This window comes from Xenopus laevis, chromosome 9_10S, assembly GCF_017654675.1.
Source record: "Xenopus laevis strain J_2021 chromosome 9_10S, Xenopus_laevis_v10.1, whole genome shotgun sequence".
Classification (NCBI taxonomy): Eukaryota; Metazoa; Chordata; class Amphibia; order Anura; family Pipidae; genus Xenopus; species Xenopus laevis.
In genome coordinates, this window is record NC_054388.1 from 72,505,511 (window position 1) to 72,521,876 (window position 16,366).

Below are 16,366 nucleotides of genomic sequence, written 5' to 3' on the forward strand. Positions count from 1 at the left end.
GGTTTTTGAGTTATTTTGCTTTTTATTCAGCAGCTTTCCAATTTGCAGTGTCAGCAGTCGGGTTGCTAGGGTCCAAATTACCCTAACAACCATGCATCGATTTGAATGAGAATATGGAATATTATTAGGGGAGGGTTGGAACAGAAAGATGAGTAATAAAAAGTAGCAATAACAATAAATGGTTAGCTTTAGAGAGCATTTGTTTTTAGAGGGGGTGAGTGACCCCCTTTGAAAGCTAGAAAGAGTCAGGAGAAGAAGGCAAATCAATTATAAACTATAAAAAAAAAATAAGGAAGACTAATTGAAAAGTTGTTTAGAATTGGCCATTCGATAACATACTAAGGGTCAGGCCACACTGGGCGTTTTGGGGAGATTTGGTCGCCTGGCAACTAATCGCCTCGTTTTTGCAGCGACCAATCTCCCCAAACGCCTTCCCTCACTCTGCGCCGGCTAAAATGAAAAAACGCTGGCGCTAATCACACGCGGCGATTTGTTTTCCGAAGTCGCCCGAAGTTTCCTTGTGAATCAACTTCGGGTGACTACGGAAAACGAACCGTCGCGTGTGATTAGCGCCGGCGTTTTTTCATTTTAAGCCGGTGCAGAGTCAGGCGTTTGGGGAGATTGGTCAAAAACTAGGCGATTAGTCGCCAGGCGACCCAATCTCAGAAAAACGCCTAGTGTGGATTTACCTTAAAAGTTAACGAAGGTGAACCACCCCTGCAAAAGTTAGTTGAAGCAATTAGGAAAGAACTCTATTATATTATTCCAGAACTTATGTGCGATAAGCAGAGAGATGTGTGGATTAGCTTTGGAATAGCTGGAGTGCTTAGTAATACTAAATACCATCAAAGGTTTTAATGTGGCGTGTCTTCCTACATGTCCCCAACTTTAGTGGTGTTTCCAGAAAAACTGGTAGGCTAAAAATATAATGCAGTCACAGTCACTAATTCACTGTTATTAGATTTAATGGGGTTGCAAATGAAGCTGGTTACAAATACACCTACAATACAATATATGAGTGAACCTGTTGGTCTATTAAATGTTAAAGTGCTTTTGAAGGCCTCAGATTTTCATCTGTCCCTGCATATTTTAACTGATTTACTATTAGATTACCCCACACCTGATGGAAGGTCACCCTTTCAGTAAAATGAATTTCACTTTTTTCCCTCAAATATCATGTCGTGTCCTGTATCCAACTAAAGATGGTTATTCCCGGTGACAGCACATTTCAGTAGGTCACTTTCTCATGTCATAGATCCAAGGTGTGACCACCAAACACAGAATTCAGAGTCTATAGTTACAGTTATAGCTGGGACACAAGAAAGGTACAGAGTTTGCTAAGCTTTTCTGTCCCAGTGAGAAGCAGGTGTATTGGCTTCTACCCTAAATACCTGTGATGCACTCAGTTAAAAGGAGCTTGTCAAGTCTCACTGTTTACACAGCAAGCAGGTATATTTCATGTGGAATTCAAGGTAACCTTGCAGTCGGACTGTCCAAACATACAAAAATAGCAAAATGCCTAGTGAGCAGGGTTCTGCTCCACCACTGATTCCATTTTAATTCCATAACCACATGCCAGAAGCAGGTTGGAATACATTAAATTAGCACATATAAGTAATGTGATACATTGTAAGTAAATCCCAGCACACTCACTGGTGAGTCCTATGTGTTATGGCCAATGTCTCTGCATTCATCATTATTTCCTGCTTTTGCAAATGTCACAATGAACTGTCAAAACACTTATAATGTACGCGTCTGAGAACAAATAATTACTGGAGGGTTTATGATACCATTCACACTAACTGGATTAACAGAGAACAAAGCAAGAAGAACCGGGTAGGGCTGCCAACAGAAACACACATTTTCCCTCCATGTGGTTCGGTTTTTATCAATAGATACTTGTTACAGATATAGGACCTATTACAGGTATGGGATCCATTATCTGGAAACCCGTTATCCAGAAAGCTCTGAATTAAGAGAAGGCTGTCTCCCATAGACTACATTTTTCCAAATAATCCAAAAGTTTAAAACTGATTTCCTTTTTCTCTGTAATAATAAAACAGTGCCTTGTACTTGATCCAAACTAGGATATAATGAATCCTCATTGGAGGCAAAACCATTTGGGTTTATTTCATGTTTACATGATTTTATAGTAAACAAGGTATAAAGATCCAAATTACAGAAATATCCATTATCCGGAAAACCCCAGGTCCCGAGCATTCTGGATAACAGGTTCAATACCTGTATCTTGAAACCCATAATCCAAAAAAAGATTTAAACTAGTGCCATCATAGTATTCAATTTAAAGGGATAGTTCACCTTGAAAAATAAATTGAATATAATGTAGACAGTAATATTCAGAGACAGTTTACAATTGGTAATTTTTTGCTGTTTTTTGAACGATTGTTCAGCAGCTCTCCAGTTCGGAATTGTGGTAGCTATCTGGTTGCTAAGGTCCAATTTACCATAGCAACCAGGCAAGTTGCTTGAATGAGATACTGAAAGACAAATAGGGAAAAGTCTGAAAAGAAAATTAAGGGGAGGGAAGGGGAAAACATTTCTTACTTCCTTGTTTTGTGACAAAAAGTCATGAGATTTCCCTCCCCGCCCCTAATTTGCATTTGCATATGCTAATTAGGATTCGCATTCAGTTCGACCGGGCAGAAGGATTCGGACGAATCTGAATCCTGCTGACAAAAGGCCGAAACCTTGGCCTAATCCCGAACCGAATCCTGGATTCAATGCATCCCTAATATTATGAGAGTTCCCAGCAATTGCTCAACCGGTTCCATAAGGTTATTGCAACAGTGAATGTGAACACTATATGACAATTGCATGCTGAGCTCACTGACCTAAATTTGACTTTTTGACTGTAAATCTGTCGCTTGCGGAGTATTTGCAAAAGTTTTCATACATGGCAGCAGAGGTGTTAATCAATTTCACTCTGCACTTTGGGTTTGTACCATTAGATCTGTGAGGAGTATCAGGCAGTGAGATCATTGATGATTTAATGTACCTGACTCATGTGCCACTGCCCCAGGAACATTTTTGTAATCGGGTCGAACAGTTTTCGCCAATTTTTTTATTATACGTTGTAATATCATATGCCACAAAGCAGCATCTAGCTAGGACTTTTCTTGCTAAGGACTTACCTACAGATGAGCAGTAAGGGGTACAAAAGTTCTAAGTGTTCCTTAGGGTTTATTCACTTTGGCCAGAGTTTCATGCCACACCTCGCACCAATTTAAAAATCCAGTGGTAGGTGTAAAGTTCAGCAACAACTGGCACAAGGCAGCCCTTTTCTTACCACCTGCCATAGGACAGGCAGTAAGTACAATGACCCAGGCGAAACATAGCATTCCTACCAAGGGGCAGATTTATCAAGGGTCGAATTTCAAGTTTATAGGAGTTTCTAAAAAATGTTTTTTTTAAAAAATGGGTGAATAAACTCAAATTGAATTCGAACTAATTTGATTTGAGTTTTTTTAGAATTTTTTTTTTTCAAAAAATGAGCAAATGACTCCAAATTGATTGTAGGAGGTCCCCCCCATAGGCTAAGGTCCCAACTTTCTCTTTGATCTCCTGCACTGAACAGCCAGAAAAAGATACAAAGTTTCTAAAACGTAATTGACTTTTGGCAGAGAGCCCAGAATATGTGGCAGTTGCACTTCAATACTTTTGTTACAATTTAGGATAAGCAACAAAACAATTAATAACAATTTAAGATAAGCAGGTCTCTTGGGGAAACTGTGACTTGTAGCTTAAAGGGCAATTCAACTTCATTAGCAAAACTGTACACATAAAAACCACGAAATGTGTTCAAACTTTCAGAACCTGCAAAATTTTGTGAATAATGGTAATTATGGGGCGTGGTCACAAAAATGGGTGTGGTCAGAAATGCTTTGTGCAGCAAATATTTTTGTCCCTCTTTCTATTTCCAAAATGTTGGGAGATATGACATACCATAAATTCTACTTGTTTGGCAAGGTCACAATTTGGCTACCTACATTCTATGTCAAATTGGGCTGACCAGGCCAACAACAAAATCATAATGGGCTTTTAAATCTGCTGGCTAGATATCTGACTCTATCAGAAGGGGCAAATTGCCAACCAAAATCTGCCCATGTATGGCCATCTTAACTTGGATGTCTGACTGACACACAAAAAATTTATTTTTAGGGGGTGAAAGAGGGGGGTGACTATTCGCCTTACCCTGCCCACCTCTCATAAATATAAAAATAAAAATTGTGCTAGTTCTGCACTTTTCATGTCCTGCACTTAGTAAATGACCCATATATCTCTAAAAACTGCCATAGAAAGCTGTCTTGTGGTCCTTCCTTGCAGCATCATTTGCAGTACTGCTACTAGAAGTACCTACAATAGTCTCCAAAAATGTTAGCTCTCTTAAACGGTACATATCCTCTTTAAAAAAATTAGAACTATCCCATAGTGCTACTTCAGCCAGTTCTTATATTACTTTGTTATGCTGCATTTTACTATTGAACTCTGCGATTAACAGCTTATTTTCAATGTCTCTCTCCCTTCTCTGTTTTGAAATCACCTAAATACCCTATTTATTCTTCACATGGGTCAACCAATCAGGACACTGTATAATTTTCCTGCTCCAAGGGGAGAAATACAGATAGGCAATAATAATATAATTACAATGAAAAGTGCTTGGGATATATAATATATATATATGGATATCTATTGTTGTGACAATCAGCAGGATTTATGTGAATATAAATTATAAATGCATTATTAATGCATAGAAAGAACAAAGATCAGTTACAGAGCCTTCATCAGGATTGTACCTGAGCCAAAACAATGGTACTTTTTGTGAAATAATAAAATAAAATATTTATATACAAGTCCTTATGTGTTGCAAGCTTTTTTAATATACACACTTTAGGCTATGCCACTTTGACTACATATAAAATCATTTTTAAGCATATTAGCTTTGTAAGACATTTTTACAATTACTTTTAGGGGCTGATTTGCTAAGGGTCGAATATCGAGGGTTAATTAACCCTCGATATTCGACTAGGAATTGAAATCCTTCGACTTCGAATATCGAAGTCGAAGGATTTAGCGCAAATACTGCGATCGTACGATCGAAGGATTATTCCTTCAATCGAACGATTCGAAGGATTTTAATCCAACGATCGAAGGAATATCCTTCGATCAAAAAAACTTAGGAAAGCCTATGGGGACCTTCCCCATAGGCTAACATTGACTTCGGTAGCTTTTAGCTGCCGAACTAGGGGGTCGTAGTTTTTTTTAAAGAGACAGTACTTCGACTATCGAACGGTCAAATAGTCGAACGATTTTTAGTTCAAATCCTTCGATTCGAAGTCGTAGTCGAAGGTCGAAGTAGCCCATTCGATGGTCGAAGTAGCCCAAAAAATACTTCGAAATTCGAATCCTTCACTCGAATTTAGTGAATCGGCCCCTTAGTGTAACAAAATTTAGGGCTACTTTGGACTTTTAGGATTATACCACATATGGCCTTTTTACTTTGCTTCTAAATATTCCCTCAATGGTGTAACTACACCAGTGAATAAACACAATCCCATTCAAGGTAATTTCAGCCAGGTGCTTTTTTTGGTTTTTTTTTAACCTTCCTATACTCCATTGTGATAATCAGTAACTTCTCTTTTCCCCATGATGCACTACATCATTTGCATAATTATGTATATATGTAATGACCCAGATGGCACCACTAATAATGAGGTTCCATGTTCCACTTAACGGTGCAGTGGCACAGTCTCATTAAAGTGATACCGACACTAAAAATGTTCTTTTCAAAATATTAATCTACATTAAAAGTTACCTATAGGTCACGTTGATCATTTTTTGCTGATAGTTCTGCTTTAAGTAATTGTTACGTTATGTTCCTAAACCTGACTGTTTTGCCAACCTGACTGTCCTTTCTCAGTCTGTCAGTTAGAGTTTCTAATGCTAATGGACTACTGCTGCACAAATATGGAAGCTCCCTCATAGAGGAACATAGGGGTAAGAAAGGAAATATAAAAGCTTCAGGCAAATACTTTTATGGCAAAATTATAAATAGTATTCAATGTTAATGTTATGATGGATATAAAAAAAGATCATTTTCTGGTGTCAATATCTCTTTAAGAGGTGCTTGTGTTTGCTATTTGGCCAATGCAAATTCATTTCGATGTGAAGGCATTTTTGGCATAATTATGCTACCGAGGGTATTTTTAATAACACCACATTTGGCTTTAACCTATGCCCAATAAAGCAGCAACAACAGTCCCACCCCAAAGACTGTAAATCACCCGATATAGATCTTTCCTACAACCCCATTCTGGCCAAATTGCTTTTTGCCTCATTTACTGACCACAGTTCTCAGGTTTTAAATGCATTCATTTGGTCATACAGCCCTACTGAGCTACTTAAGTAGGCAATGAAAACACCCAAATGAAAACCAAAGCCACATTATTGCTGCTGTACCCTGGCATACATGTTATGAATGAAACCAAACATGGAACACTCTGCTTCCAGATCCTGTGCCTCAACCCAGAGAGAGCTTCTCTTTCTGTGTGTTCACATAAGCCTCGCATTCATTCACAGGGAGAAAGAAAAAACAGTCAGCAGTTCAAGTAGCTTGATATTTACAGAGAATGCAATCACCACTTAACATCTCTTCTCAAGTTTAGACTGGAATTCGGCTAAGAAGCCAAGCCACTCTTATTGTAGGGCACAGTAGTCACTGTGTGCAAAACAATAGTAATAAGAAAAAGAATATGGAGCAGGTTTATAATTAGTTATATGCAGATTTTATCCTATAGTTACAGTTAATTTGGCTTTAAAAAAAACTGTTGCTGGAGGCTGTTGAGGCATTTAACAAAACAGCCTATGAGTAAGTGCCCGAGTAGCACAAAACGCGTTAGGCGGTCATCTGTATGTCCTAATAAATGATTTGAATTTTTAAATTATAATTTTGGTCTTTACTTTGGGGGAAAACTCACAACCTTTTGCTGTTCCAGATTTTTGCACCCATGGACTGGGGTGAACTGTGAGTATTTTTCTCCATTCATTAAATTGTTTTGGACATTTTTTCTTTTTTGATTTATAACGGTACAGTTACTGGCATAGTGCACCAATTTCTTTAATGTTTGACATTTAACAAAACAGTGAGCACTAGTTAATTAAACTTCTGTGTGATTTACATCCTATGACTAATATCCTTATATTTTACAAGAGGGGGTACATTATTTGCTAAATATCCAAGAAAAGTCAGAACTCGTTTCAGAAGGGTCTGGGTGCAGTAAGTAAGTTTTTTCTTTGCGTTTTTTCTTTGCAGTTCAGCAACAGTGTTAAATGTAAAAAAATATTTTTATTGTGGGTACAAACTAACGTTTTGACTGGAAAGCCAGTCGTTTTCAAAGTGAACCGGAAACTCAAACATCGAAATAAATACATTGTATGGCGGGAAACAAACGTGATGTGCAGAGTAATGTGACGTAACACTACAACTGTGTAAAAGGAATATTCCTTATGTGTAGATCAATAAAACTATAAAGGGGTTATGTAATTAAAGGCACTAAGTTTGCCCAGGAGCAGTAACCCAGTAACCCATAGCAACCAATAAGAGGTTTGCTTTTAAACAGGTGACCAGTATATGCTGCCTGCTGATTGGTTTTATGTATAGCCCGTCATTATGTAGACAACTGTTAATAGTAAGGGTAATATTACAAAGCATTAAACCCCTTTCTCTGGTTGAGCAGATACAACACCACCATTCAATCTGTATGTTTTATATTTTCGATTACACACATACACACTTTTTCACAAGGATAAGAACCTTATTTGAACTACACACACCACAAACAGAAAAAAAATTTCATTCAAAATACTTGTCAATCTCACCACCACTAGACACTTGTCTGCAGCTCTCTGTTGTCAGTCTGGGAATGCAGTTCAGGTGACCCTACCCCCCTTTACTGGGATTCTGCTAATGATTTAAGCTGATCTTGTTAGAGGAAGTAGAAAAGAAGCCATGCTGTGTAAATACCCTAACAAAAACATCTTCGTCATTGGTCCTTCTTTTAAGGGTAGGGGCACACTGGGTGATTCAGAAAGGGTTCAGTCGCCTGGCGACTAATCGCCTCGTCTTTCCCTCTGTCATGCGCCGGCTATAATTTAAATTCGCCTGCGACATGGCACATGCGGCGCTGTGTATTCAGAAGATTCCTCTTGAGGCAACTACGGGCGACTTCGGAATACGAAGTGTGCCATACCTCAGGCGACTTTTCATTATAGCCGGCGCAAGACAGAGGGAAGGTGTTTTGGGGAGATTTGTCGCCACAAAGACGAGGCGATTAGACGCCAGGCGACCAAATTTCCCTGAATTGCCCAGTGTGCCCCTACCCTAAAGCAGCACCACCAAAGCACAAGTTGAACTGCAGCTTCCCAAAGAAATGCTACACCCAGAGGGTATTTCTCAAAGGTCGAATTTCAAAGTTATGTGAATTCTTTTAAACAATAGTCAATTTGAATGTACTCACAACTCGAATGGGAGGTTATTTAAGAAAAAACTCGAACATCTAACATTTGATCGAATAGAAACAAACCGAAAATCCAAATCGAATTCTAATCGAGGTTTCCTCTGAAAAAACATCCTCTATAATATAAACATCTTCAAATGGTTCAAGGGACCTCTGCCATAGACTTCTACATGAATTCGGCAGGTTTTAGGTGGCAAAGTATCGAATTAGAACGGTTTCCAGGTTAGTGGTGTGATAAATCTCACATTCGAATTAGAATTCAAGTTGGTGGTTTAAATTCGAAATTGTTGACCAAAAAAAATTTCAAAATTCTAATTTACCATTCAAACCTTAGTAAATCTGCCCCCAAGTGTGAGAGTTATGACCTACATTTACAAAATCCTGTACATTGCGTTTATATGAAAAGCCCTTTAAACATGTGGATAGGTAAGACATTTGCACTGCTGTGCTGCCTTACCTTATTGATCACTAGCACTTTATATTCACTAGTCTATTATACACCCATGGCCATGGCCTTAATACAGTTGCATTGGTTGTGAACCCGAGTAGGGATCTCATGTTATATATAACATTGCAAAGGTCGAACCACCAATGTGAGAGCACACACATACAGAAGCTCCACTGCTAGGGTTGCCACCTTTGCTGGTGGCTAAACCCGAACAAAGGGGGCAGGGCAGATAACATTGGGGATGGAGCAGTGATGGAGCAGACATTAGGGCAGGCACAATGAAGTAGGTGTAGTAGGAGTAATGACCCCAGGACGGTTATCACATCACTTAGAGGCAACTGGCTGGATTTCCATCCAGTTTTCTCAATGTTGTAAACCGGAGAGAACGTTTTGATGTCCAATTCAAAACCACACTGGTGGCAACCCTATCTCTTATCTATATTCTGCATAATGAGTAAGCCCAATTCTTTGATTAGGGTAAGGGCAAACCTGGAGATTCGGGGAGGTTTAGTCGCCCTGGCGACTAATCGCCTCTTCTTTGGGGCGACTAATCTCCCCGAACTGCTTTCCCGTGTCTTCCGCCTGCTTCAATGAAAAAATTACTGCGCCAATGCACTCGCGTCGCTTCGATTTCTGAAATCGTAAATCGTTTCCTCACGAGTAAACTTCGGGCGACTTCGGAAATCGAAGCGCCGCAAATGCATTGGTGCAGGCGTTTTTTCCATTGAAGCAGGTGGAAGATACGGGGAAGCAGTTCGGGGAGATTAGTTGTCTCCCCAAAAAAGAAGCGATTAGTCACCGGGCGACTAAATCTCCCCGAATCTCCAGGTGTGCCCTTACCCTTACAGGTATGGGATCTATTATACAGAAATCAGTTATCTAGAAATCTCCGAATACAGCAATGCTAATTAAGGAAACCAATTTATTATTTTTTATTGTTTTGTTTTTGTTTCTGTAGTAAGAAATTAACCTCACTTGATAATAAATGTATTGGCCAGATTAGTGTTCGGTTTTCACAAGGCTGAAAACCAAACAGAAACTTGAGACCCAAACAGGCCTTAGAAAAACCAAACTGTTCAGGTCAAAACCTAACAGGTGGCAACCCTATCCACTGCAAACTCGACAAACTACCCTCATAAACCTGCAACAGCCAAATCAATATGGAGCAGCAGATCCTCGCCTGGCAAGCTCTACTGAAATCCTAAACCAGTGGAATTTTGGTAGCATTTACAGTAAAGCTGGCCATGAAGATACACTATTATTACAAAACAAGCAGATGCCCCAATGTGGGCCCCCGATACCTATAGATATGTGACTGATTTTCACAAGGGCAACATACACAGACCAAGTATAGCTAGCTGCATAACGAACTTTAATCACAGTAAAACTGAAGAAAAAGCTGAAGGCACAAGTTAATCAGTGCCAGAACGTATAGTTTAAACTTTAACTTAAAATACAGCATGGCCTCTACCCATTTATACACTCTGCTTAAAGGAACAGTAACATCAAATTTTTTTATTGTTTTAAAGTAATATAAATAAATACAGTGTTGCCCTGCACTGGTAAAACTGCTGTGTTTGCTTCACAAACACTACTATTGTTTATATAAATAAGCTGCTGTTTAGCAATGGGCCAAACATTCAAAGGAGAAAAGGTTTACGTTACACAGTTGATAAGCTCTGAAGAACATAATGGTGTTATATAATCGGTTATCCACTATTTAAGCTGTGCCATATAGCCTTTTTTTAATTTCTGCCATTGCTACACAGCAGCTTGTTTATAGGAACTATAGTAGTGTTTCTGAAGCAAACACAGCAGTTTGACCAGTGCAGGGCAACATTACATGATATTATCATGACTTTAATACGCAAATTGTTTGGTGTTACTGTTCATATGTAAACACCAACAGCGGTTTTATGCAGAACAAGCATGAGAAGAGCTTTGGCCACAAACAGAAAGCTCTATTGTGGGTAAAACTGGTCAATGGTCATAGACATGCAGATTTTATTCTTTGTGCAACAAACGCTCATTCATTTCAAATGAGTATGAAAAATAACAAACCATATTATGTTCTGGCCATTAATTGACAGACAGCAATTGTACAAAAGTCATGCATGATAGTAGTGACAGTCACCCACTGATATAATCAGAGATCTTATCGGTAGCCAATATAAATCTTTTAACCTGTCCAATCAACTAAACGACAGGTATGAAAAATTAACTAAATGACCGATTACCATGTTATGAAACACAGTTGTTGGGTTTCACTGACCAAACTCATTTTAAATTTCAACTAAATGCTGTTGTGCAACAGCTTTGTTGTGTGATTATCCAAAAGGCTTGTTTATACCCCTACACAAGTCATAACAATTGGTCAAAATTATATGAACAAATCTCACTTGTGCCTGGCTTGAAGTGTTGTTATAAACAAATTTTGATATAAAGATCCTGATTGGAAGACCTGAAAAGAAACTAACTCTTTTGCATCCTGCCCATCACCTCAACTTCCACTGTATGTGTTCCTATCACTCTCGGTCAAGACCGTGGTGATGCACTTAAGCATTAGGAAAATAAACTTACCAATGAATGTACCACCATGGTCCAGGCAGTTAGCATTCAATGAAGAGCCAATTCATAAAATGATGGTGCCTTCCAAGCTGGAAATTGCACAAAATGCCTGGGAAATTTTTAGCAGTTGCATTATTAAAAAGACAAATATGAACGTGAGTCAGGATCACATATCCAGGTAAGTTATCCGATCTGTGACACAAAGATATTACCAAATGATCCACTGCACACATTTAACAGGTGCTATATGAATGATCGTATTACATCTCCAGAGTTTCAAGGACCAGTAATCACATAAAGTATAGAAGCACCTATTAATCAACCATTTTTTGGCAACAAAGCAACTATTTTATAGAAGAAGGGTTTTCATACTATAGTTCTATGAAGATGCAGAAATTACATTTGACCCCAGTTTATCTCCCTGTTTGGTACTAACACTTTGTTTCCTACAACTCTTCTCTTTTATTTGATGCCTACATATGAGCCCTAGTGTCTGATTTCAACTTAAAGCCATCATTGTCTACCTAACAGCTGGTGGAAGTTACAGTGGGTGTGGATGGGGCATAAAGTCTATCAACTTGCCTCACCATAAATACCCAGACCGTTATTTAGGCACGATGGTCAAAACTGGCCAAACTTAGAGATAGGAGGAAAGCTTTAATACGATATAAGTTCTTCCTAGCCAGTTAGGAGAAAATCTGCTCTCATTTGAAATTGTTGGACAATGACTGGTTGGACATCCATACCTCTTTTTGCTGCCTCTCCAACTCTTTCATGCGGATCTCCCGGGCTTCAGCTCGTGCCGCTCTCTTGGCGGCAAGTCGTGCCTCTGCCTGCATAGATAAAGCAAACACCAGTCAGAGTTCTGCATCTTATACAAACAACGAAAGTCTGGATAGAGCGGTCATATATACAAACATAGTAACACCATACAGATTGACCCAAGATTTGCAAACTAAGCTTTGGTTTAAATGGCTGTGTATGCCCATCTTCAGATACCATCAGAACAAAATTCTGTCTTTTCTTACAGATCATTTTTTTTAGGATTATTTTCTTAAATAAGGCTCTACTGGAAATCACTGCTGTATTATGGAGATATATTTCTTCACTGACCATCATGATTTTAGGCTTTAGTACTCCTTTAAGAAGTGAACTGTTAAATGCCCAGTTTAGAGCATGGGAAACCTTCAAGTGGTTAACCATAAAGAATACAGGATAGAGGGTGTAGTAGTGTTGCACCCTCTTGATTATAGCAACACCCCTTCAATACTGAGCTAGTAAGTTGATTCTCTGCCAAAGTACAGATCTCAGACTTGATTCATTATGCTAGGACAGCTTTCCCGGCACCATAGCAATGTTTACATTATGCAGAATGCTGGGACCATTGTCTCTGACCCTCAAAAACCATCGGAAGTCTGGGAAAGTCCTCTGGGACTCCCTGAGGAAGAATATAAAGGCCAGTGGGAGGAACAGAAACTGGGCAAGAGGTGTACTTGGTGGAGCCCCGCTCTTCACAAGCCAAAGGAAGGAAGAGAGCTAAATTAACAGTCATAAGAACACCGGAAATCTCTAGCAATGCTACTGAAATGCCAGACACGTACAGCAAGCACAGTTACACACAGAGGGACACACAAAATATCCTGCTTGTAGCATGCTCATGTGGTTTCAGTATATATATGATTCTGATCTGCATAAAACTACTGTATGCACAACAAAACATTACATAGAAAAACACAGAGATGGCAAATTGCTTAAGTTTAATTAACCTATAGCAAGTATACATATTTGCTCACATATTATAAATATTCACATATTTGCTTTCAAATAGTATACCAGTAAATTCTACCTGATGGTCAGTTGCTATGGGTTACTAGAACAAACTTTGCAACACTGCAGTTTTACTTGTCCTGTCTTAGGGGATCCCAATTCTTATTTTAATACGGATTTTGCAATCCTTTGCAAATAACAATCTGTCCATGCCTCTGGAAAAAATGGATTGCAAGCTTTACAGGGCAGGAATTTGTTGTGCCTGAAATTCCTGTGCACAATTCTGGTTGACTTAACTGCTACAGTCCCTTGCATTTCAATACAAACATTTCCTAACCTGGCAATCAATGGGTTAAAATGAATGCTTCTGTGTTGTTTATACCTAATTGGTCTAATGGTTAGGCTGAAAGACAGAACCCACTGCTAAGCATTCATTTCACACTGGGGGGTAAGCTCCTAGCATCATCGTTAGGGGAAGTGAGAAAGATGCAAAAACTAATTTCAGGAAAGCTATTTTCACCAACGGTTTAACAAGCTTTTCTACTCTCCAACAATTAGCAACAAATTTTAATGGTGTTCATAATTGATTGTTACGGTACCATGGTTTTTAAAAAAAAAAAAAAAAAATTCCTGGAAACCTTTGCTAAGATAACATTATGTGAAATAACTTAGTTTCAAAGAATAACGACAACTGGTCAGTGTTTCATCTGCCAGACTAACATGGATACCCAACCCTGAAAGTATTATCCAGATGATCTATTAACGGAATTCCTTCTGTGCGAAGCAGATGAGTCATTTATTTTATAGAAAAGGTGTGAGACAGATAAGGTATTAATAGGACTAACACTACAAAATACACTCCACCTATAAAATGAATATGTCAGCCACTGATGCACCTATGCCTATTATTATATTTAAAACCAAAAATGCTTTAGTGAGGTGCAAACAGCACTTACTTTCAATGAGACCTACATGTGTATCGAAAAGAAAAAATTATCTGTTATCTAGGAAGGAGCTGTTACATACTGTATATTACTCAAGAAGAGTAAAACTGTCAGGACTGTCCAACATGTAGCCTTCAGCTGCTGTTCAAATACAACTCCCAGCATCCCTGGATAAATCTAAAGATTGCCATACACACTAAAATCTGCTACCTGAGCAAGATGGTGGTCCAAATGTGGCTAATCCAATTTTTCAGCCCATTGCCCAAAAGCTCACATTGCATTAGAGGCCTGTGCAGAACCAGGCCCGGACTGGCAATCTGTAGGTACTGGCAAATGCCAGAGTGGCTGCTGTATGGTTCCATAGAAAGTTACCATATAGTGGGCTGGTAGGGGGCTGTTTGGGCCTCTGTGTACTTGGAATGACAGGGCCTATTTTGACTCCCAGTCCAGGCCTGTGCAGAACTGTCAGGGCAGGGTTGGAATTGTAAGTACACATGCAAAGAATTTGTAACCCACTAATGCACAAAGCAAGAGGAAGTACAGTATATGTAAATTTCCTGAGCACAGAAGTACATTAACGGCACTTACAGCAGCAATGCCTCATTTCTCTCCAGCCCTCTGGCTAATAGAAAATATGTATACCAAGGACCTTCAACCTATGTTTTTCTGGTGTGTAAATAATCCCATACTGATGCAGGGGACCCCTAGAAGGTGGTGATAGCTCCTGAGCCCCACATCATCAGTTGTCACAGCAAACTTATGCCTAGGGAATTGGGTGCAGACAAAATTTCAGCGTCCTTTGCCGGAATGGACACCAGCCAGGCATACAATATATTCATTACAGTCAAGGCTACAAGGAAGAAGACACTGTAATGCACATCCAAAATCTTACTTTGCACACTGCACTTGCGTTAAGTACAGAACCCCTCTAGTTTGCTTTTTTAGCTACACAAGGACAGTGAATGTTGTGGTCCTTACATGTATAGATTCACATCTACACACACGCATAAATGCTTGTCAGCAATTTAAGCCCTAGGCCATGTGGCCAGGCTCTGACAGTAACAAGTGCCATGCATACAGCTGTATGTAATGACCTTCTGTGCCGTTGGAGATGTGACACTAAATGCATACAAATGGTATGATATAATGTGGCAGGAATGAGGAAGCCAAAAGAAAACTGCATCTAGAGATAAGGCAACCAGAGCAATTAGACTACAACTTCATAAGAAGCATTTCCATCTGAGAAAAGTAACTATGGAGGGTTATGTAGCACTTGTCACACCTCTGTATACAATACAGGCATAATCAATACGAAAAATGACAGTTGCTACCTTTTCTATTATTTATTACAAAAGAAATGAACACGTCGGCCTTCAAATTTTTATTTAATCACTTCCATTTTCCTTTGGCTGTTGGGAGTTGTAGTTAAGATGGACAACATCAGGTATGCTTGATCTGCTATTCAGTGGCATCAGCAAGAGTGATGTGTGAGTCAACCTAAAACCCACCACCGTGACCTGCAAGTTGACCATCAATTGGGCGGGTTCAGGTTGAAATTTGGGTGACTATTGTGGGTTAGGTTTGGGTCAGACTGGGAAAGTACACTCCTCGTCTACTCCCAAATATTCGCTGTTTTGGAACCAGAGGGGGGCACAGAAGTCACATACAAAGATAGAAGAGACAGGTATAGGTTAGGCACAGGTCCTACAATGGCAACATCTGTGGATTATGGTTGGAGTGAGTTAAAGTTTTCCTGACCCTGCACTTCACTAATCAGCAATATGATGGGCCTAAACTGAATTAGTTCTATGTATGAGCAATTCGCTGTCTCTCTACCCAAGGCAGAATCCTGAAGCTGTGCTGATTAGCACCCACACCCGGCCCAGCTAATACATCCCATTGGGTTCTGCACTTCCAGATATGCCCACCTGCTTGAGCCCCTCTAATCTCCTGACACCAGATCATTTTACATAGGCTGGAAGCATTGCTGTAGCCAAGCTAGTCGTAGCAACCCAAAGCAGGGATCTTTAACCGGATACTGAACTACAGCTCCCACAATCCCGCCTCGTGATTACAGAAAGTACAGCAGCAAATTCCCAAATGAC

At 39.4% G+C, this 16,366-nt stretch overlaps 1 protein-coding gene across 20 annotated transcripts in view; it reads right to left on the bottom strand.

Moving 5' to 3' along the window:
• LOC108703029 (leucine-rich repeat flightless-interacting protein 2-like) overlaps nt 1-16,366 on the bottom strand; it is a 72,618-nt gene that overhangs the window by 34,351 nt on the left and 21,901 nt on the right. For 18 of the 20 annotated variants that reach the window (XM_018238920.2, XM_018238921.2, XM_018238917.2 and 15 more), the window contains exon 2: nt 12,297-12,383. In XM_018238920.2, the coding sequence (XP_018094409.1) occupies nt 12,297-12,383 (87 nt within the window). Of the gene's footprint in view, nt 1-11,562; nt 11,660-12,296; nt 12,384-16,366 lie in introns of all 20 variants that reach the window. The other 2 variants (XM_041578402.1, XM_041578409.1) reach the window with 1 other exon arrangement.